At 47.6% G+C, this 23400-nt stretch overlaps 3 protein-coding genes and 1 long non-coding RNA gene across 5 annotated transcripts; 1 reads left to right on the forward strand and 3 right to left on the reverse strand.

The window, feature by feature from the left end:
- Positions 1 to 624: 624 nt before the first annotated feature.
- Positions 625 to 8102, reverse strand: LOC4336126 (probable WRKY transcription factor 2). Of its 2 annotated transcripts, XM_015779011.3 has the most exons (10): positions 7655 to 8102; positions 7536 to 7610; positions 7134 to 7181; positions 5571 to 5646; positions 5317 to 5376; positions 3785 to 4237; positions 3040 to 3201; positions 1941 to 2794; positions 1685 to 1846; positions 625 to 1596 (listed from the first exon to the last, which is right to left on the reverse strand). In XM_015779011.3, exons 1-10 carry the CDS (start codon positions 8086 to 8088, stop codon positions 924 to 926), a joined length of 2997 nt encoding a protein of 998 aa, XP_015634497.1. In that variant the 5' UTR covers positions 8089 to 8102; the 3' UTR covers positions 625 to 923. The 2 variants fall into 2 exon arrangements, with proteins under 2 accessions (XP_015634497.1, XP_015634498.1); XM_015779012.3 differs by lacking the exons at positions 5317 to 5376; positions 7134 to 7181; positions 7536 to 7610; positions 7655 to 8102 and having other exon boundaries at positions 5440 to 5664.
- Positions 8103 to 13269: 5167 nt separating this feature from the next.
- LOC112938640 (uncharacterized) lies at positions 13270 to 14576 on the forward strand. Its single transcript, XR_003241814.2, has 2 exons — positions 13270 to 14202; positions 14294 to 14576. It is a non-coding gene; the product is annotated as an uncharacterized lncRNA (long non-coding RNA).
- A 4325-nt stretch (positions 14577 to 18901) lies between these two features.
- Positions 18902 to 20314, reverse strand: LOC4336127 (fasciclin-like arabinogalactan protein 7). The gene is made up of 2 exons (XM_015779371.3): positions 19873 to 20314; positions 18902 to 19537 (listed from the first exon to the last, which is right to left on the reverse strand). The coding sequence occupies exons 1-2, from the start codon at positions 20179 to 20181 to the stop codon at positions 19013 to 19015; spliced, it is 834 nt and encodes a 277-aa protein (XP_015634857.1). The 5' UTR covers positions 20182 to 20314; the 3' UTR covers positions 18902 to 19012.
- Positions 20315 to 20452: 138 nt separating this feature from the next.
- Positions 20453 to 21624, reverse strand: LOC4336128 (fasciclin-like arabinogalactan protein 7). Its single transcript, XM_015779139.3, has one exon. It carries the CDS (start codon positions 21551 to 21553, stop codon positions 20762 to 20764), a length of 792 nt encoding a protein of 263 aa, XP_015634625.1. The 5' UTR covers positions 21554 to 21624; the 3' UTR covers positions 20453 to 20761.
- Between the last annotated feature and the right edge of the window lie 1776 nt (positions 21625 to 23400).

Below are 23400 nucleotides of genomic sequence, written 5' to 3' on the forward strand. Positions count from 1 at the left end.
ATGTGAGGTGAGGTGAATGGAATTGCTGGGCGTGCAGTTCGGATGGCTGTTCAACGGTCCAGCCCAAATGTGACAGCGGGCGTTGGCCCAAGGTTAGGAAGCCCAATAGGAGAGAGAGAGAGTTTGGTGAACTAACTGGGCTGGGATCTCGTTTTGCCTATGCCGGCCCGGGGTACTCTAGATTGCAGATGAACATTTGAGTTTTTCTTTTTTTTCCAATTACAAGAAAACACACGCACACCACGGGTACGCAAAGGTAAAAAGATCTGTTTGGGTAGTTTAATTGGGTCTGTTCCACAGGCTGGCTGCGGCTGTGTGTGGCACTGTTGGTGCCGGCTGTGCCGCAGATCAGGCAGCCCAACACGCGCATTGCAGGTTGCAACGGTAGCTGCGCTGCGGCAACAAAACCAGAACGAATTGTGCCGTGTGCTCGCTGAAGTGCAGCCACAACGCTGCTGCAGCCCGGTTTATTTGTTCTTTTCTATCACATAGTTTGTATAATCATATCACCTAACTTTAATAGTGTAGATTGCTAATTTATCATATTATTATGGCTTTACCAAATTTTAGTAGGGAGAAAAACAAACCAAAAAGGAGTGGCGTCAATGGGCACGAAAAAAAATATCACAGTCTAACCAAAGCTAGCTGACTAGTAGTATTGCATAAACTCAAGTGCTCATCTGAAAAGCACCAGGCGATCAGATGCAGTTGTTGAAGAAAGAAAGTAAAAAAAGAAAAAAAAAAGAGAAAAGGCTGAAGCTAATTTAAGCATAGTCTAAGAGCAGCACTAATTGCAAAAATCAAACACTAAGAACAAGAACTGATCGTTATACTTATCATGGTAACATTAATTAATTAATTAATTAACCTAAGCATATGAATATAAAAGCTCCTAAAACTGCTCTTCTTTTTTTATTATTTATCTACAGTTGATTCCCCAGCGACACCCTGCTCATCGCCTGCTGATACACCGCCGCGCCGCGCCCCGCGCCGGCGACGGCGGCGGCGGGCCGCATCGCCTCCTGCTTCACCTCCGCCTTGGGGACCACCACCGCCTCCATGCCGCCGCCCTGGCGGTGCCTCAGCAGCGAGTGCACCGACGGCGGCGCCAGCATCGGGTACTTGAGCCCCTCCACCACGCCGCCGAGCCCCGCCACCGCCAGCGCCGACGCCGACGGCGGCGGGGGCGGGGGCGGCGGCAGGCCCCGCAGCGCCGGCGACGGCGCGTGGCCGAGCGAGTAGGGGAAGTTGCTCATCGGCGCGAGCGGGTCCCTCGGCGGCGGCGGCGGCAGGTGCAGGCCGAAGTGGGGCGGGAACGGCGCCGCGCCGCAGCCGCCGCCGAGCCTCATCAGGCTCTCCTGCACCGACGGCACCTCCGGCCTGCGCCCGCCGACGCCGACGCCGTGGGGCTGCGACGACGACCCCGCGCCGCCGCCGGGCGAAGCCGAGCCCGCCGGGTGGCCGCTGTTCCTCGCCGCGGGGACCTCGTGGTTGTGCTTCCCCTCGTACGTGGTGATCACCGACTTGAGGTCGTGCGACGCGCGCTCCACGTGCTTCCGCACCAGGCACCCCGGGTGCGTGCACTTGTAGTAGCTCCTGATCACGACGACGACGACGAGAGATCGATCAGCATCCATGGAGGAGGAGGAGCTCTGAGAAAATGGAGGAGAGGCTCGAGACGAACCTTGGGTTGGGGTTCCCCTTGACGACCTTCTGCCCGTACTTGCGCCAGCGGTAGCCGTCGTCGAGGATGTCCACCTCGCTCGTCGTCTGGATCACCACCCGCGGCTCGCGCACCGCCCTCGACGCCGTGCTCATGTCCATGGTGGCGCAGGAGTCCAGCTTCCTGAAGCATTCATTCATTTCACACGATTCAGACGATTTCGCGTGCAATGCCATGGAAGGAACAGAGAGGACAGTGATACTGATGGGTGTGCGACCTTCTCTTTCGCTCCAGCTCGTCGCTCTCGCCGTCGGCGGCGGCGGCGGCCAGGGGCAACACGTGCGTCGCCTTGTCATCCCTGTCCACCTCGTCGGACACCGCAGACGTGACGTCGACGCCCTCGGGGGATTCCCCCAGCTGCGCCGCCGCCGCGCCTTCATGGACCTGCATCGACGCCGTCGACTCGCAGAGCTCGCCGGGGACGGAGGGAGACGACGTCGCGTCCACCAGCCCCTCGCCGCCAACCACGCCGCCGTTGTGCCACTCCGCGCCCGCCTGTCCGGCGCCAACTGGGGTACTGCCGCCGCCGCCGTCGGGCGCGTGGTCGGCCTGCGCGTCGCCTGGCGGCAGCGGCGTCGTCGTCGTCGTCGCCGGCGACGGCGGCGGAGGATGGACGGGGGGGCGGCGGCTCGCCGCCGGCTTGGGGTGGTTGTGGGTGCCCTTGTAGATGATCTCCGTGACGTGGCCCTCGTGCGAGCGCTCCACCTTCTTCTTCACCGCGCAGCTGGCGTGCGTGCACTTGTAGTAGCTCCTCGGGTACTCGCTGTGCTTCACCTGCTTCTGCCCGTACTTCCTCCAGCTGTACCCGTCCTCCGCCACCGCCGCCGCGGCGGCGGCGACGACGGCGACCGCGGCCGCGCCGGAGGAGGAGTCAGCCTTCGCGTCGCCCTCCGCCGGCTGGCCCTCGCCGTCGCCGCCGTTGTCAGGTGCAGCGCGGCTCCGCTTGCCGCCGTTGAACTGCGGCTGCATCAGTTGGTTGGCTGCTGCTTCATCTTGTGCGGTTTGAATGCTAGTAGCTTCAGTCTTGACAGAAATCGGTAGCGACTGATGCTGGTTGTTGGGTAGAGATTTCTGCAGCCAAAACCAAAAAAAAATGGCATTATATGCTCACAAAATCTCTTCAGATACTACTACGTTAAGAACAAAAAATTTCAGGAAAGAAATTGCTGGTTCAGTCAGAATTCAGAAGTAACTTGGCCAATCAAGTCATTTTGAAACCTGAAAAACAGTTCAGTGACTAGGAGCTACCAGAATCAGTAGTAACAGGAAGAACAGGTACGAAGAGTATGAATAATTTTTCAGTTAACTCTGCTCACCGTCTTTTCTTCAGCTGCGTAGTGTGAGGATGCGAGATTCAGAGGCTTGAAAGAAAATGCACCAGATCCTTCTTCGATCCGAGGGGATTCAAATCTGATTGGATTGCTGTCGTTGGCACCACCAAGCATGTGCAGCTTCCCAGTGGTCGGCGAGGCCTGGCCCTGCAAAATCCCATACACAGAAAGCATTTTGTCCGGTCAGGTTAGTCCAAAGCTTCAGGGTTTGCATACTTTTGTGAACTTAATTTTAAAAGTATCACCAACGCATAACGTTGGGAAATGAGTTCAGTTGACCACCCTAAGACACTGCATTCTTAGAGTTCATTGATATATATGAATAAGAACACGATTAACGCCTAATTTTAATTTAGGCTTAGGTACATATACATTGGGACAGTGTTTAGCGCATAATGCTGGATTATTATGCATATGCATAATGCATCCACAGTGCAACTGTAGCGGTTCATTTGTCTGAAAGAAAAAAAATAAGTATCTTTAAAAACAAAGCAGCAAGTATGATGGAGGAAGTCTGAGCAGCAAGTACGAACTCCCGGAGAAGTCAAAAGTTCAGTAGAGTAAAGCAAACATTCTTGCCTGCCAGCTTAACATTACATGGACACAAAAAGCAATCGAATCTAACACTAAAACTTACTAACATTATATGCACACACAAACACAAGGTTCGGTGTGCTTATCAAGCTAGAAATCGTAACCACAGACCAAGTGATGAATTGATGATGGATACCATGGCATTGGAGAAGACCGGCGATTCCAGCAGAGTCGTCGGGCTCAGGCCGGGCGGGATCGTCACGTACGGCGACGGCGCCCCCGCCGACGACACGTCCGCCGCCGGCTGGTTGTACGGCACGCTGATCCTGGCGACGTTGCTGAACCCGCCTCTCGCCCTCCTGTCGGCGAGGCTGCCGCCGCCGCCGCCGCCGGAGCCGAACTTCTGGCCGAACTGCGGCGTCAGTGGCAGCGGCGAGCACCCGTCCTCCGGAGGCGGCGGCGTCGGCGGCGGCGAGCCAACGGCCACCGACAGGCCGTGCTTCTCGAACCCGCCTTCTCCCTCCAAGAGCTCCGGTGGCGGGAACGCGTCGGCGAGGAAGTTCTGCATCGGCATCGTCATCAGGTAATCCGCGCCTCGATGGTTGGAATCCTTCCACTCCTCCATCGCTATGTCTCCCTCCATCTCACCCTGTAAATAAATTAGTAGAAGTACAATGCAGGCTAAACAACACTGAGAAAATGACAATAAAAAAACAGAGAAGAAATTAATAGTGCTCCAATGCAGGCTTAACAACACTGAGAAAATGACAGTAAAAAAGAAGAATTCAGTTTCAGAGCTGATCCTTGTTCTTCACGAGGATTTCACAACAAAAGTGTTGTTTTTAAAAAAAATAAAACAGAGCCACCTTTTTTCGAAACAGAAGAAGGCCACAGGTTCCAGCAAAAAAAAAGAACTCCAAATTTCAATTTTGTTCGCCTCTGAACTCGATTCCAAAAACCTGAAACCGTGTCCACGAAGGTAAACGACAACACGCCAACATTCGAAAGGTTTAAGCCGGCACAGCCCTCCACAAAAGGGACACAGAAAACCGAAAGAGAGCCAAAGAAAAAAACAAAAAACAAAAGTTGTACTCCACTCCGTTCGTTCGATCCTACAACTACTCGTTCGCTGCCTCCAAGAATAGGAAAAGAGAAGGTTGGCCAATGGATGGACCCCTACAGGCTCGGAGCTCAAGGCTCGCAAGAACAACAAGAGACAACAACTTTCGTCAGAAACATTGTGATTTCGCGTCCGGGATTAAGGGGGGTGGTGGAAGAGCCCCTCACACGGAGAAGCAACATTACGAATTTACGATTTGGAAATTTCAATTTCAATCCGTTTCTTTTTGAGGTGGAAGCGATACGTGAACAGAAAATCCGAAAGGCGAAGATATCGAATCGGCGACGAGGAAGGGAAATGCTGGCACCTGAGAGGCATTCTGATTCGTTTTGACATGACGATCAGAGCAAAATTTCCTTCCTTTCTTGACGAAGAATTGTTTTCTTTTTCCTTTTGAGGAATCTCTGAACAAATAGAATGACGGGGACGAGAAGGCGGTCTTGGTTCAGAGGCAATGCATGCCACTGCCTGGATCAAAGAGATTCAAGAACAACCGCACATCGCAGAAATGAAAACAAAAAAAAAAATCCAACGACGCCACATTCTGAAACAGGGATGGGAGAGACCAATCCCCATAGCCCAAGAAATCCAGATCAAGAATAACCCACCAGATGGCAAACGGAACATAAACGATCAAGAACGCCATAGACCAACATGGGGGAGAAAGCCTGCATGTCCATGGAAATGGCAGTTGCATATGCAGAAACATTGGACAGAAATGCAGCACTGACCTCTCAAGAAACGGCAGTGGCGGCGACGAATCAAGATCGTCAGGCCAATGGCGACGGAATGAGATTCGCAAGGAGCCCAACAATGGCGGCGAGTCTCTCTCTCTCTCCCGATGGCTCTCAGTCCAACCCACCAAATGGGCAATGGCCAAAGAGACCAAAGCCGCAGCCGGAACAGAGCACAAGGATTCTTCAGAGACAAATGATGAGCTGCAGCCGCAGGGAGTCAGGAAAAGAAGGTTCCCCCTGCCATTATTACTCCTCTCTCTCCCTCTCCTCCCATTCTCTCTCCTCCCTTGGGTGCAATTCTTTTATGCTAGAGAGAGAAGATGATGGAGAAGAAACAGAAAGAGAGGAGAGAGAGAGAGGAAGGGGGGCGGTTTGACCGATATGGATGGGGGAATGTGCTGCAGGATTCGTTGGAGCTCTTGTGGTTTACGAGAGGAAGATGGCATGTTGTGCTGCCTGCGCGTTCCATCTGCATGGCCTTGCTTTTGCCTTGCCTTGCCTCTCTCGTTTAATTTTCTTTTGTCTTTGTTTTTGTTTGTTTTTGGTTTTGGGGGTGGGGGGGGGGGGTTTGGTTTCTTGAGTTTTGGTTTTGCTTGGTTGTCATGGAGCGGTTGGTGTTTTTCGAAATTAGGGGTTTTAATTGAGGTACGGGCTGTACTCTCAATCTTACGATGGAGGACGTGGGGGGAAAAGGTTTTCTATGCCGGTTTTAATGACTGAATTCTCCTGTGAATGTGGTCTGTTTGTTTGTCGCGGTATATACATGGACTGTGGAGTGTATATACTACTCCCTCCATCCCAAAATATTTGACGCCGTTGACCTTTTTAAACTTGTTTGACCGCTCGTTTTATTTAAAAACTTAAGTAGCAGTAGTATATTTAACAATGAATCAAATGATATGAAAAGATTTAATAATTACTTAAATTTTTTGAATAAGATGAACGGTCAAACATGTTTAAAAAAGTCAACAGCATCAAATATTTAGGGACGGAGGGAGTATATTTTTACTACTAATGACATATGGCTCTGCTTTGCAACGTGTTATGCTCGTATAACTAAGGGTTGGTTAAGTAGATGGGATCTACGGTGGTTACACTCACGAAAGGAGCGGATGGCCTTCTGCATATGGTGGGAAGGGGATGCGAGGAGAATAGTTGTGCTTCTAAAAGAGAATTAAATCCTGCACATGAATTTGAACAAACACATGTTTAGATTTATAGTTACAAAAAATTTTCTGTTACAGGGGAAATACAATTTTACATGGAGAGCCGATCGATGATGTTCTGTGAAAAAAAAGATATACATGAAACGCGGTAACGGTATTGTGCTGTGCCGGACGTTCTGTAAAATTTCTGCATGAAACGGTATTGGGTGAGAGACTTCGTTCTGTAGCTACTACGCATTCGTAGAAGTTGCTAGATAGCAGGAAAAGTAACGAACTCAAATTCGGTTAGGTTACAAAACAGAATAGTGGGTAACTAACTTTCAGTTTCTTTTGTATAATTAGAGCAAGTGTTTCCGCTTTCCCTAAAAACACGTTTTTACTCATAGTTTTGTTTTTTTTTTTACCAAAACTCAAGTTTTATTTTTGAAAATCGCAATATTTCAGGTGATTGACCTTCAGCCTTGAGTAGGAGATGCAACGAGAGATCGAAGAAAGAGGGTTGAGGTGAGAGCTGGGGCTTACCGTCTAGCAGCGATGACCGCAAGCTTCTCGATGATCCATTCATCTTCCCTATAACAGCGACACCCAAACTCCGACAGAGAATAAGAGGTTAGGTTTTCGGGGTTGTGACGTGGTAAAGAGGTGGGGGTGGGGGGGGAGGATGTGAGGGCGGGTTTAGTGTGACGGCCGAGGATACGGAAGTTCAGCACTGGACTGGGTTGGCAACGGGGGCAACATCAATGAAAGTAGTTAGGAGGCAGCAGCGGATACCACCAAATACGAGGAAGGAACGGTAGGGGGGGAGGGCTTTATGCCACATAAGTTGAAGGAGATGTGCTGAAATGAGGGAGGAAGTAGCACTACTAGAAAAAAGGTATTTGCTGACGGGCCAAATCCATCTTTCTAGGCGGATAGGCGTTCCACCTGCAAGCAAGGGCCTGCGAAAATAGATGATTTTCGTAGGCGGACAATATCTTCGTAGGCAGTAGATTCACCCGCCTGCAAAAAATATTTCAGCAAATAAAAAAAAGATGCAACGCCACCGCTGGCCACCCTCTCCGGCCGATGACAGCTCTCCTCCTCCGTCCACCGCTGCCTCGACAGGCATCGGCGCCATCGTCGTGGCAGTCATCATCGCCATCGGGAGAAGAGCCGCCGCGTCTCCTCCTCCATCCGTCGTCGCCCCCACATCATCGTCGCGGTAGTCGTCGTCGTTGCGGCAGTCGTCCTCGTCGTTGCGGCAGTCATCGTCGTCGTCAGGACAGGAGCTGTTGCCTTTCCTCCTCGTCGCCGCCTCCCCTCCCCTCTCCTCCCCTCCCCGGCGAGGAGGGGAGCCGACGGTGGATCCGCGCGCCCGGGGGAGCCAGCGAGGAGAGGAGGAGGCGGCAGATCCAGCGTCGCGATCGTCGTCGAGGAGGGAGCCGGCGATGAGGAGGGGAGGCGGCGGCGGATCCAGCGTCGCGGTCGTCATCGTCATCGAGGAGGGAGCCAGCAGAGTATTTCTACTGGAGAGAGACAGAGAGAGGAGGGGGAGGGAAATAAGTGGTGGAGGAGATGCTAAGATGAAACTTAGATATTTTTTGGTGGTATGATTTTTGCTAGCGAACCACATAAGGTTTTGTCTACAAAAATCACATTTTTTTCAGGCGGACCATTTAAGAGGTCCACCTGTGAAAATAAAAGGTATTTTTTTAAATGAACCTCTTAACTGGTCCGCCAGGAAAAATTGATTATCGCAGGCGGACAACGAGATTCACCCCAGTTTATATTTTTGTAGGCGTCTATTTGGCTCCGAGAGTCATATCCGCCTATGGCCGCCTAGGAAAACAAAAACCCCACGTCTGCAAAAATGCTTTTTCTAGTAGTGGAATCACATTCCTACAAAAAAGTTGCAGAATTTGTAATTTGTGGGTACCACTTTTTTTTTCAAAGTACTCACTCTGTTCATAATTAATCATCATACTAGATGGTAGGGATGAAAACGGAGCGGATAGTTTCCATCCGCTCCGGACAAAAATGGATACGAATACCATTCGGATCGGATAATTCTCAGATAGTTCGGATACGGATACGGTATTAAGGTTTCCGTCGGATACGGATAATAATTCGGATATCCGGTGAACAATGCTATTCGGATATCCGCAGAAGCCATGAGACATACCCCATTTCTTTCTAACTCTATAACCTTTAATATACCTTTATAAATTTTAATAGTAGTTTATCTCTTAACACTAGTCCATACTATTGTCGACGTTTGATGTCGCGATTCCGGTATTTGCATAGTATGGAGATCGTTGGTATTAGGATATACGCGAGACTGAGGTAAAAGAGACGGGGACGGGGATTTTTATACAGGTTCGGGCCCCTGAATTGTCAGGTAATAACCCTACATCCTGTTAGCCGAAGCCGGTATTACTCTTATTCACCATAATCACACCAGTATAATATTTGGGGTAGCCTATCTAACTGTTGTCGACATGGCGGTCTGAAGGTCTGACTCGTGTCGACAACAGGGTAGTCTTCCTCCTCGAATCTGTGCCCGGCAAGATCAGAGATAGTGCTTTCGTCTGTCCTAATAGTATTCGGAGACACTGTAGGGGACTAGCCGTGCTTATCCCTGAAGTCGATATCCGGCGTCTTGTCTTGGCGTATGTTGGCTTGTATGTTGATCTTGTGTATTGATCTATTGCTCCGTGTATGTTGATTATGGTGGTTGTTGATCGCGTGTCTCTTCCATGGTGGGTGTGTTGATTGTCCCCTCTCCTCCTAGGAGGTCTTGTATTTATACCCATAGGTGTCCCATTATCCAAGTAGAACTAGAGAAACCAATATGGATACAATCCGAGTAGTCCTTGTCGTTTCCATGTAGAACTCTGGTTGTCTTTCCTTATTCGGAACTCCTCCTATATCCGCAGGTTGTTTCCGTATAGGACATGGTATATGGTGGGTCCTGCCGAGATGTAGTCGACTACTATTAGGTATGTGGTATCCATAACCCTGACAACTATTAATATTATTTAATTTTTTTAAAAAATATAAATTATACTTCATTTTATATAAAATGAGCTAATTATATATGTTGATATTTGTTTCTATTAGAAGTTGAGCTAATTATATATGTTGATATTTGTTTCTATTAGAAGTTGAGTTGGTTTTCATGTTCCGGGAAAATTTTGTTTCCGTATTCGTGTCCAATCATATTTGATTCTTATTCATATTCGAGATAATCCGTATTTGTTTCCGTATTCGAGCTATCTGTATTCGTTTTCGTATCCGGTAAAAAATATGAAAACGAATATCGTATGAGCATTATCCATCCGTATCCGCTCCGTTTTCATCTCTACTAGATGGGTACCCCACGTGTTGCTGCGGGAGAATTATATGTATGGATATATCCACCAATTTCCATTTACTTTTATACCCAGATAACGAATAAACTTAAAGAATAAATATTAATATGATTATCATTTAAGAAAACCTTCAAAAAGTTATATGGCGATCAAAATTTGAATTGATGGAGTAATTATGTAAGCCCAAAAACTACTAAAATAGAAACCCTTCTTTCAAAATCCTCTAAAAGCAGTTTTTATAAGCCTTGGCGTCGTGCAATATGTTACTACCTCGGTTGATTTTTGTGTGCCGTAATTTTAAATATCCTAAAAAGTTCAAATCGACCAAGACCAATTTTTTTATCGCAAAATGCATTCATAATAGCTAAAAGATCAACAAAATGTGAAAATAACTATTAAAAAAGATATTAACTTTGTTTGTTATTTGTTTTATACAATATAAATAAATGCATTTTTACGAAGTTCCCTTAAAACAACTGACGAACGAGAACGATCGATGTGCCCGGACGGCTCTTGGCTCGTTGAGACTTGACTACTAGCCGTTTTTCTGGACTCATAAATTCTGGTTGATTTTCTGAAGGATGTACTACCTTCATCATAAAATAAGTGTAGTTTTATACTATTCATCTCCAACATTTGACCGTTCATCTTATTTAAAATTTTTTATGATTACTATTTTTTTATTGTTATTAGATGATAAAATATAGATAGTACTTTATGTGTTATTAATTTTTTTAAAAAAATTTATAAATATTTTAAATAAGACGAATGGTCAAACGTTGGACACATTTATTTTGAAACGGAGGTAGTACCGCATATGTTCAGAGAGACACGTACGACTAGTTGCAGACTGCAAAACCTGGCACATTCTGACTCTAGCAGCGCAGCAGCATCGCAAGATTTGGAATCAACGGTTCAGAGCAGCCGTACGTCGTACTCCATTCCTCACCGAGCTCACAAAAAACGGGAGACGGCCGTGTCGGGCGGGCTAGTGGCTAACCGATTTGGGTGTCGGTCGCTGCAGTAAAAATCACATTCATTTGGCGTATAAATTCACGGACTCCGTAGTCCCGTACACGTATACTCCGAGTCCTAGAGTCCCAGAGTATATCTTTAGTTACATGCATGGTAAACGACGGGAGAGAGGGTAAAAGATGCTGAAGTTTTTGACGATCGATTTGACCCAGGGACATGAATTGATATAATTGTCGCCGATGAGTAATTAAAAGCGATATTACAATCCAATGCATTGCGCTCAACAACGTGGCTATCACGAACATCTCACAAATCCAAGCCTCACGTACGTGTTGCTTCCATTTATGTGCAACGTGCAGTCATCATCACCAAAGGGTTGAGGTCCTTGGCTTAAATTTGCGTGCACTGTCTTAAGAAACATATATCTATCTATTATATTATTATATTATTAACACAGCTCGAAAAGAAGTCACTACGTTTGCTGTGGAGGCTAAAAATTTCCACATTGATCGGAGAAAAAGAAAAAAAAGGAAAGAAAAGTCCAAGTAGGAATACAATCTAAAAATAGCTTACATTTGGAATTAAAAATAAGCAATATTGAAAGAAGTTTTCATATAAGAAACCAATACGAGATTAATCCAAATTCGAAATAAAAATAAAATAAAATACAAAATTAGAAAAGGAAAGGAAAGTCCAAGTAGAAATACAATCTAAAAATAGCTGAAATTCGGAATTAAAAATAAGCAATATTGAAATAAGTTTCCATATAAGAACCCAATACGAGATTAATTAAAATTCGAAATAAAAATAAAATAAAATACAAAATTAGAAAAGGAAAGGAGAGTTCAAGTAGAAATACAATTTTGAAACAACTGAAATTGAAAATAAAATATAAAAACATTAAAAGAACATAATATGGCATTAACTAAATTTTTTTAAAAAATAAATTCTGAAACTAGAAAAAGAAAAATAAGATTTCAATTAGGAACACAATTTATAAATAACTAAAATTTGTGATAAAAATAAAGACTATTGAAAGAAAAAACCATCTAAAACACATGACGAGAAAAATTAAGTAACAGGCCTATAAAGGAGTAGAGTGGTGGCGGTTGATACGACATATAAAAATTGTTAATAAAACACTAAATAGAATCCTAATGACGATTAAAAGGAGGGACATGAGGTAGGCCGTGAAGCAAACAGGTAAGGCAGTTGCTGGGACTTCTAGAAAGTAAAAAAAAAAACCATTGATAATCATATTCAATTTTTAAAATCTCAATGACAATAAAAAGGAGAAGCAGCGGGCGGGGTGTATAAGAGTATAGTTGCAGAGCCGCCGACGGTTGACGGGACTTCTAGAAAATTAAAAATGAATTAAAAATAAAGAGTAGGCGACCGACGGGTTGTAGAGGGGCATAGTGGCATCGTTTGATGGGACTTCTAAAAATTATAAAAAATGAAACTACAAGTCCAATTTTTAAAGGTTCGTAACTTCCAAAAAGTAAAAAAAGACCCAATGATAATCATGTTCGATTTTAAAATCTCAATAACAATAAAGAAGGGAGGCAGCGGGCGAGACGTAGAGAATTACAATGGCAAAGCCGCTGATGGTTTGGCGGGATTTCTAGAAAGTAAAAATGAACCCAAACGATAATTATGTTCGATTTTTAAAATCTCAATAACGGGCCATAGAGGAGTATAATGGCAACGTTTGACGGGACATCTAGAAATTATAAAAACAAAACCCAACGTGACAATAAACTCTAAAAACTATGAAATCCAATTTTAAAGGTTCCAAGAAGAATGAATAGAAATAGTGGTAGATCGAGCAAGCAAATAAAGAAGGAGTTGACATAAGGGGTAGCAACTGGTGTGATTTAAAAACTATATAATTAGAAACACGAGGATGATAAGGTTTGGTCTTTTCAAGTCTTATAAGAAAATGAGATAGCTATTTAATAAATTTTAAGTAAAATCATATAAAAAAATATATGATTTTGTTTGGATGCTAGCCGCGCAATTGCGCGGGCTAACCAGCTAGTTTGATATCATCATCTTCTTAAGAAATATAATATATACATATACTCTCTCCGTTCAAAAAAATAAATAAATCTAATACTGTATATGACATATTCATATTAGGCAAAATTTGCTACAGAACACTGAAAGATTATGGTCTTTGCTGTGAGGCACTTGAAGATCGCGTATCTTCTCGTGGACACCGTAAAAAAGTAGTAATTAGCTGCTAGACACTCCTCCCATTATTTTATTATTTTCGGCCCAAACGGAGAGAGAAACTTTCATAAAAGACAAGTTTGCCCACGGGTCCACTCGTCAGTCTCCTCTCTTTCTCTATTCTCTTCTTCCTCAGCAGCGAGTGATGGCAGAGGTGCCGAGCAGCCACGGCGAGGCCACCCGTCGGACAGCGTTCGGGAGAAGGTGCCGGCGGCGGAGAGGAGTGGTGTGTCTGTGGCACACGCTGGCGGAGGAGGTGGAGACGAGTCCGTCCACAACGGCATAGAGATTGGCCGCCGGGAGTGAGGCCCTGCACTCCAGACAATCCCCGGGAATGCCGGTGGTAGAGGAGGTCGATAGATGTTGTGTGGATGTGGAGGATGGCGCGGCGGTGGAGGGGGTGGCGTGGCAGACGTGCTCCAAGGGTCCAAGTGGAGTCCTTCAGATCGGCGCAGGCGAGGCAGGGGCTGGCCGACACAACAAAGGGGAAGGACGACGACGAGGTCGACCATGGCGAAGACGGGCACCCCAGTCTCCAGGGCCGCGACTAAAGTAGGTGGGCGGAGGCGGTGGGGGCAGTCAGCGGCCTCCATCTGGGAGAAGAAGACGGCGACCGGCTCGTGACGCAGTGTGGAGGACGAAGTCGACGATGAGAGCTTGGACAAAGCCGTTTTCATCGCCGCCGGCCGATCTCCTCCTCCATTGCTCCCCTTCCTATTCCCTTTCACCACAGGCTTTGCCTCACCGAGGAGAGACCCTTTTTCCCCTTTCCCCTCTCCCTCCACCTCTGAGTCAGGCCACCACCGCCACCACCATAGCCGGCCAGAACTAAGCTCTTTGTGTTGCCGTTCCGGCCATCTCCTTTTTCCTCTTTGCTTGACACCACCCTCCCCGGATGCGCATCGCCCGGGAACATCATCCGTCACCAACGTCGTCGATCCCCGGCCACTGGAGCACCGACGCCCTTCTCTCTCCCTCTCCTCTGTTACTCGGCTGGAAGGAGGAAGAAGAACATTGTCAGGGGCATTTTGGTACTTACACCACTCTTTCTCTCTCCGTTTGGGCCGAAAATAGTAAAATAATGAGAGAAGTGTCTAGCAGCTAATTACCACTTTTTTACAGTGTCCACGAGAAGATGCGCGATCTTCGGGTGTCTCACAGCAAAGACCACAATCTTTCATTGTCCTGTAGCAAATTTTGCCTTCATATTATAGTACAATGAATTTGAAAAGAGATATGTCCACATCCAGTACTAGATTGTTTTTTTATGGGACGAATGGAGTATATAATACTATGAATCTGAATATATGCATAGTTATTCGTGATGCAAAGAAGAGGGAAATAGTTCTATCCCGTCCTATACGGCTACATCGTATATAATGACATATTGGGATGCACTTGACCACATATTTATTCTTCGGCCTTATTATATTTAAGTTTTCAAGTGGAAATATGTATATTTACAATATATATGTCTGTGTAGTGGCTAGTGCTCTTGTATATACATATTCCGTATACTAATTGAGAAATGAATTTACAGAATATAATATTTACCTTAAAAAAGGATACTACTACAGTAGCTCTCTTATCCATGAAAGAATCGTTGCGTACTTTGCTGCACTTCTGCAGCGCTAGCTAGCTGCTAAAACAGATACTAGTACTATCACACACACGTTCGTGGGAAGCAATAACGGCTGCAATTCAATGGCGCCATTGGATTCGAGATCCCCACACACGCTCCCGAAGCGAGAGTACGCGATCGGTATTAAAACCGCGCCCCAAGTACACCGGCAATCACTCTTCCCAGCTACTCTACTCGTACGTACTCTACTCTGTCCGTATACATTGCGCCACATCATATCATCACTAGTTTTTCTTCTCTCTCAAAAAAGAAGAAAAAAATATATCGCCCCTTCATTCAAAAGATCAATCCATAGGTAGGAGTATATACTGATCATCGTGCAAGTTTGCAACAAGCCCATCAAGCATGAGCAGTAAATTCAGTACAAGTTCAAGTAAATAATGCACAGTGATATACTCCATTCGAGAAGCAAAGCAATGTACCTCTCCAGTACCTGCCGCGTGGTAGCAGTACCATACTACACGGTACACGGCCTGTCAGGTTGTCACAGTATACAGCAATGGAACCACGCAGCAAAACTCTGCCACGAACAGTTACTGCCGGTAAAAAGGAAAGGAAAACTTGCCGGCTTGCTGCTTGCTTGCCATGCACCTCCTGTGTTCTCGCAGTTGGACTGAGGGCGTGTTTAGTTCACGTTAAAATTAAAAGTTTGGTTGAAATTGAAACGATGTGATGAAAAATAAAAATTTGTGTATGTAGAAAAGTTTTGATGTGATGAAAAAGTTGAAAGTTTGAAGAAAAAGTTTGGAACTAAAGTTGACCATGGATGAAGTGAATAATGCGTGTGGTGATAGATTCAGGGCTTGCTGTACGCCTGTACAGTCTACTACTACAAATCTATAGTATATACGTGTACGGATGTACCCCAATGTCTACGCCGATCTCTCTGAAACTGTACGTAGAGCAGCAGATGCCCTGTTTGCTGCAGGCGACTACGGTATCGGTCGTCTCAGAATCTCACGTGCCGATGCGAGGAGGAACCAAAAAAACAAACCATTCGATCTGCTACTGCTGCTGCTACTGCTGCAGCTGCTGCCGCCCCTCTGAATTGAACGTGCCTGGACTGGACCATCGCCGTCGCTCCTGTCGGATGGCCGGTTAATTTCATGGTGATCAGTAGCCAGCCTCTCTGCACGCGATCTTTGCTGGTCCCAGAGGCGAATCGCGCTGCACCAGCGGCCGTAGCAAAACGGCCGGTCTCAGGATGCTCTCGTTGTACTCCTCCTTTGTTCACGCATGCCACGCTCTGGCGTTTTGGTATCCATCCTTCCTGGAGCCAAATCGACCGAACAGTACTCTGAAATCTGGCTACAGTAGCAGTACTCCCTCCGTCCACTAATATAAGAAATTTTGACATTTTACTTGTGTTATTTGACCATTCATCTTATTAACAAAAATTGGAACTATTATTTATTTTTTTATTTACTTTATTATACAAAGTACTTTAAGCATGATTTTTCGTTTATTGTATTTGTATAATTTTTTTAATAAAATAAATAATCAAACAGTGTAAATAAAAGTTAAAATCTCTTATATTTGTATTATGGAACAAAGGGAGTACAAGATTCCTCTCATCAAGGAAAGGGTTTTGAGATGAGGCGAGGACAGATGGTTTTATTATTAGCAGTGAAAATTCTGGAACTGCTGGCTGGTTTTATTTTATCCGTGTGAACTCCGGCTCCGGCTTTGCTTCCGGGGTCCAAGGACTTGGGATTAAACAATGACGCAGTGTCGGGTAAAGGCAAACCAGGTTTTGCTTTGTGAATCGGGAAAGACAGCATTTGGACATCTTTTTTTTTTCTTGCCTTCTTTGGTTGTTTGGAAGATTTAGCAAATTCTTGCGTTGCAATGATTAAAGTACCTGCTTCGAAACGTGGTTAGTTCGGTCATTTGGCCAGACGATGATTCACTGCCATTGGATTAGTCCATTGTAGTAGAAGCAAATCACTTGTGTTACCGACTATTCCTCCCCACATATCCCGATCGATGATGGTATGCATTGCGACTTGTACGAAGACCATGATTAGATGCTCACCTAATTAAAAACTACTCAAGCAGTCTTATCAAATTATCGGCGAGCTGGTTTTGCGGAAACCCATCACAACAAGATGCCGGCTACGTGCTCACAGTCGTTCTTGCGAATTTTTTCTCTTGTTATTACATCGATGTCTTCGTACGCCCGTGAAGACAAACGGATTAATATACGTCTCAAAAACTACGAAGAAGAGTACTGCCTTCTTTTTAAATTAGTGGTCGCTTTGATTTTCTCTTACAAACGTTTTAACATTTATCTTATTTAAAAAATTAGTGTAAATATAAAAATTAATAAGTTATAGTTCAAGTACTTTTGATAATAAACCAAGTCACAAACAAAATAAATAATAATTCTATCATTTTTTGAATAAGACAAATGATAAAAATTTAAAAAAAACTCAAAGCGACAAGTATTTGAGACAGATGTACTAATAAGGTAAAAAAGCCACGGGTTTGCATAATTGCATTCCACGCGTCCTCGCTATCTCCTCTCGTCAACTGCGCGCCCGAAACGTGATGACCCGCGGCTTGACGATGGCCTCTGCTCTGCTCTGCGTGTGCGCGAAGCCGCCAACTGCGAAGCGGCGGCAGGGTTACCGGTTGCGCGGTGAGCGTACTACGGCCCGCCGCGACGAGGAGCAGACGAGCGCCGAGCGCGCGCGCGCGAGACACGGAGACCGACGTGCACGTAGAGCGATGGGCCTCGGCCGGACCCCCGCGATTCATCAAGCCCGATGCTGGGGGTCTCTGGGCGACGCGGGACAGGCCCGCCCGGTACGGCCTATGCCACGGAAGAGGCCTGTGCCGTATAGGTGCCAGCGCAATGGGGCCGTCTGCTGCGTCTTGGGCAGCGAAAGAGGCCCGTGCCATGATGCCATCAGGGATTCAGGTGCTCTAGGAAAAAGTCTAACTTAACCCCCTTAAAATATAGGTCTAATCTGATTTATATCCCTCGACTGCAATATTAAATATCTTAACCCTTTCAGTTAAAAATATACTTACATTGTGAAACGGAGGAAATACATGGTTTTTGCTCCATCAACTCCCTCAACTATTGTGAGGATGGTTTTCGCTGATATGGCGTGTACGTGGCATTACAATTAGCGAAAAAATAATAAAATATATATACATGGGATCCACATACGTACCACTTCTTTTCCTCTATCCTCCAATTTCTCTTCTCTCTTCCTCATCTATCTTAATCTCTCTCTTCTTTCATGGTTCTCTCTCACGGTGCTTTGCGACGGTGTGGCAACCGGCGGCGGCACCCGTCCGGCGGAAGAGGAGCTGGAGGCAACAATGAGGTTCGGAGGTTCGAGGAGCTAGCCCGAAAAGATGGTGAAAGAGTTGTTGAGCATAGTGCGGAGGACGGCCAATCGGCGGCTGCGGCAGCAAGGAGACGAGTCACCATAGCACCAAGGAGCTAGTGGAGTGGGCTGCACATCTAAGGGAGATGCTCAAGCTGGCATATAAGCCACCGATAGCTCCTTGAGGCCGATAGCCATGGATGTTCCGCAACGGCTGCTCTCCTCGATGCCGACTGCCAGGTTCGCTTGTTTTCTCCCCCGTTGCATGCCATGACAGCCATGCCGCCGTCTCCCTCCCCTCCATGCCGTAGTGGCCGCTCTTCTAGCTGCACGGCACGCTCATCTAGCTCGGCGACATGCCACGCCACCTTGGAGGAGAGGTGACGCGGCCCTCGAGCTCCTTCGCCACCGCCGCTAACCTTCTGCTGCCCCGTCATCATTGTGCAAGGGGAGGGGTTGCTGACATGTAAACCCTCGTATTGACTCAACCGGTTGGATTTGGTCAACGATCCACATTAATGAAACATCACCTTCAATGTTACTAAGGGACTTAAATTGCACTAATTTTAATAGTTAAAGGTTCAAGATACCTGCTACTATGATCGAGGGATACAAATCATATTAGCCTATATTTGAAGGGACTGAAGGTGGACTTATTCCTACGAGAGTACTATCACACACACACCCCGTACGCTACTACGCTTCCACGCTGATCTCGTGAACTTTGACACGTAGAAACATCACACATACAAATAATATATATACTCCTTACTAAGGTAACAATATATTATATACTCCGATCACTAACAAGTATTGACGTCTGGTTGGTTGCCCCGTACGCGCAGCCAAGCCACAGCCTCACAAACACGACACCAGCAAGGTCATCGCGGCAGCGGCTCCGTAGCTCGCGGCCTTGTGAGCCACCACCGCCGGTCCGGACGCCGACCTCTTGGCGCCGCCCTTCCCCGCCGCCGGGTCCGGCGGCGGCGCCGGGACGTAGTCGTCGATGTCGCCGTCGTCGTCGTCGGGCGGCGGGTGATCGGCGTGGGGCGGCGGCGACGGCAGCGCCGGCACGGGCGGGGTGGCCGCGACGGGCGGGTGGGCGTGGAACAGCGCGTCCGGGAGCAGCACCGTGTCCAGCTCGTACACCGCCATGGCCGCCGACTCGTACACGCTCCCGACCACCCTGGCGCTGGACCACCTCGACATCACGTGGACCACGCCGCCGTCGTACGTCACGTTCACCGCGTACCTCCCGCCGGCGAGCGTCTTCACCGGGTTGCTCTGGCTCAGCCCGTCGAACTCCGCCAGCGTGTAGTGCTTCGCCAGCGAGTGGTACATCAGCAGGTGCTTCAGCTGGTTCCTCGATAGCCCCGCCAACACCTGCCAATTATTCATCACCACAATGTCAACATTACCAATCAAATCCCAGTAAGTGATCGTGTTCTCGGTGTTATACTTCTTCCGTTTTAGATTACAAGTCGTTTTGATTTTGGTCAAAATCAAACTGCTTTAAATTTGACTGTTTGTAGAAAAAATTAATAATATTTTCAACTCAAGATACATTTATTATGAAAATATAATCAATTGTTGATTTGATGAAACTAATTTAGTATTATAAATGTTATTATATTTGTCTATAAATTTAATTAAATTTAAAACAGCTTGACTTTGATAAAATCAAAACATCTTGTAACCTAAAACGGAGGGAGTATTACCGATGGCTCGATGGCGGCGAAGGCCATGTCGACGGGGACGAAGATGGTGATGCCCTGGTGGGTCCGGTAGGCCTGGTGCTCGAACACCGCCACGAGGTTGGTCTGCCGGAGGTACATGAGGAAGGTGCTGAAGGGGCCGGCGACGTTGAGCACGTCGGTGAGGTTGCCGCCCTTGTCCTGCGGAGCCGGCGCCGCGCCGCCGCCGGCATCCGTCCTCACCGGCGCCGGGGGCGGCCGGGCAAGCGCGCCGGCGAGCAGGAGGGAGAGGGACAATGCGATGGCGAGGAACGTCGCGACGGCGAGCCTCATTGTGACAGATCGACTGATAGTGCAGCTGCCGCGCTATCAGCTGTGAACTTGGCTTCAAGTTCAACAGCGTGTGTGCTATTTTTAACCCCGCTGGAGAAATAAATGGACGACTTTGCGCGCCGTTTTTTCTGCAAAGTGCAGCCAGATCTTTGGCTGCCTATTTTTTCAGTGGTTCAGAGGATTTAGGACGGTGTCAAACGACGATCATTTGAGCCGTGACATTAAACTCTCTGTTCCATATTGAAAGAGGAAAAAACAAATAGAAACCAACTCATTTTGTAGAATCTTATTTCGTTTAAACTGCCAGAAAATGTTATTTGCAGATATGTTCATGCAAAATGAATGTTTACATACAGAGATGCGACAAACGAATTGACAAAAAACATAAACATTACTCCCTCCGTTTCACAATGTAAGACTTTTTACCATTGCCCACATACATATAAATGTTAATGAATCTAAATACATGCATATGTCTAGATTCATTAACATCTAAATGAATGTGGTTAATGGTAGAAAGTATTACATTATGAAACGAGGGAAGTACTGTATATATGTACCCACGCCAAAAAAAAAAAAATCACACCACTATATCATCAGAAAAACTGGATACCATTACAGCCAAGATGGCGAGAAGGCGCCCGGCGCCAACCCGGCACGACGAACTCTTGACGTCCGAGGCGCCAAGCTCGCCTGCGCCCGGTGCGCCGTCGTTCGCCTTGTCCCCGTGCACCGGCGCCGGGGCCGGGGCCGGCACGGGTGCGACCTTAGGGGCGGTCGGGAAGATCTGCTCCGGCAGCAGCACCCTGTTCAGCGCGTACACCGCCACGGGCGACGTCGAGTACACGCTGCTGACGAGCTTCGCGGTGGCCCAGCCGGACTGGATGCGGACCGTCCCGGCGGCGTCAGTGACGTTCACGGCGTACTGCTGCCCGCCGGCGAACGTGGGCGCCGGGCCCGACGCGGCCAGCGCCGAGAACGACGAGAGCGGGTGGTACCGGGGCACCCCGTGGCACAGCATGAGCGTGCGGAGCTGGTCGGCGGTGAGGTTGGACAGCGCGGCGCCGCCGCCGACGGCCGCGAACGCCGAGTCCTCGGGGGCGAACACGGTGACGCCGGGGGCGCCGGCGGCGGTGTCGTTGGCCTGGCTCTGGAACGTCGTGATCACGCCCGTCTTGGTGAGGTAGCCCAGGAACGTGCCGTACGGCCCGGCGAGGGAGAGCAGCTCGGCGAGGTCGACGTGGCGCGGCGCCGGCGCCGGCGCGGGGGCGTCCGCTGTAGCTAGCCTCTGTGACAGCGCGACGCGCGGGAGCAGGAGCGCGAGCGCGAGGCACAGCGCCGCGACGGCGAGCACGGCGGATTTCAGCTCCATCGTCGCTGCAGAAATCTCGCCTACGTATTACGTAGTCGTGTGCAACGCCAGCAACTGCACCACCTGAGTGAGGCCGCGACGAAGCCATGTGCCGCAGAAGAATTTATAGTGGATGAGTAGCTGATCGATCGAGTAAAAAAATGGTGAAAGTATAACCCAGCTTCGGGTAGGTTGTCGCTGTCGAGTGGTCAACCTTCAGACCCCGAACAGGATAGTACAATTCGGGAATGTTTTACTAGTAGCTCCGACAGTTTGAGATTTGTTTATAGTACTGTAGTAGAGAAGATGGAGAAGAATGTCCTGAAACTAATTGGCACCGACGGTCAGCACGGAACAGACGTGGGAGCTGACACTAATTAAACAGATGGCAAGTCGATCCGCGATCCAATTATGTATCCGACTCCACTCTGATTGTCAACTTGTTTAAGTACCACATCCACACGTGGGTGACGGGGGCATCGTGCAACCGACGATACTCGTTTCTAATGCTCTGACGCTGATACATTCGCCGGAGCAAGCAGCTCCAGGTAGGATCACACCACCATTTTGGCCGTTCGTCCATACGTCCACAAAAAGCTTCACATGCCCGATCTTTCGACGGATAGATGGCGACGTGCGTGCCCGCAAGCGTTTCGCGGTTGTTCTGGGCGTATATACGTTACTGGTCCGCCACTTTTCCGTGTCTCGCCGACGTACAGACAGTGGATGACTAGAACGATCTTTGTTTAGCGAATGACTCGAATGATTGGAAATAATTTGCAGGTGTCGGCACATGAGTTTCCCTTTTTTTTAATTGAGTAGCGTTGTCAGTCAACATGAACTACTCTCCTACTAGTAGGCCCTAGCTTTTGCATCCCTGTAGCCAGAGCAAACTGGGCCGGTTTGCAGACCGGCCCATAGCCCGGCCACATTATCAGACGGCCCAGCCGCGAAAAACGAGGTCCCAATTCCCAGAGAGCGAACAGAAGGATCTGTACAACACAAAGGGCCTGTTCACTTGATGCCATTTTCAACCTTACCAAATTTTAGTAAAATTGCCAAAAAAATAGCTATATTTAGTTTGCTGTCAAAATTTAATAACTATATAAGAAATCATGCCAAAAATTTGACAAGTTATCAAAATTTTAGCAACTATACTAAAATTTTGACATGAAAGTGAGCATGTCCAAAAAGGCGGAGCCGCGTCCACTCGGCCATGAATTCCTGCATGCCCGGCGTGGGCGCCATGTGACGTGTGAGGATCGGAACATCTCCTGCATCGCCGAGCTGCCACACAACCAAGTGCCAAATATGCCACGATGAGCTGCCAATATGACATGATGAGCATTGAGCTGACACAACTTCTTCCACGAGTACTTGTACACACCCCATTCCATCCCCTCCCACTGTCAAATTTATCTAAGATTTTCTTACCGAAAGTTTCTCTCTCTGCCACAAAATGGGGCAGAAAATGAGACGATTCAGTGCCTCCATTTCGTTTTTCTGCACTAGTGTCCATGCAACGTGTGAAGGGCATCAACACTTGACACACATCAGAGTATGCATCGGAAAGGAGGAACCGCATGATGGCGAGACCGCAAAAAAGAGAGGAGCCGGAAAAGGGGACGATATCACAAGAAACATCGACGGCGAAAAAGGCATCTCGATCGAGTTGTCTACCCATCCATCTCCATGATCAATTTGGTCCTGAGATCCATGTGCTTGGGATTTCTGTAGCTTGGGTTTGGGGGGGTGGCAAATGTCTGAAACCTCGATCAACCTGTCGATCTCCTCCTTTTGCCGATGAGAAGATTCCAAGATTATAAAATGGCCGAGCTTTTCTGGCACCAAGATCTTCGAGGGGCGAA

The sequence above is a fragment of the Oryza sativa genome, chromosome 4 (genome assembly GCF_034140825.1).
Source record: "Oryza sativa Japonica Group chromosome 4, ASM3414082v1".
NCBI classification, from domain to species: Eukaryota; Viridiplantae; Streptophyta; class Magnoliopsida; order Poales; family Poaceae; genus Oryza; species Oryza sativa.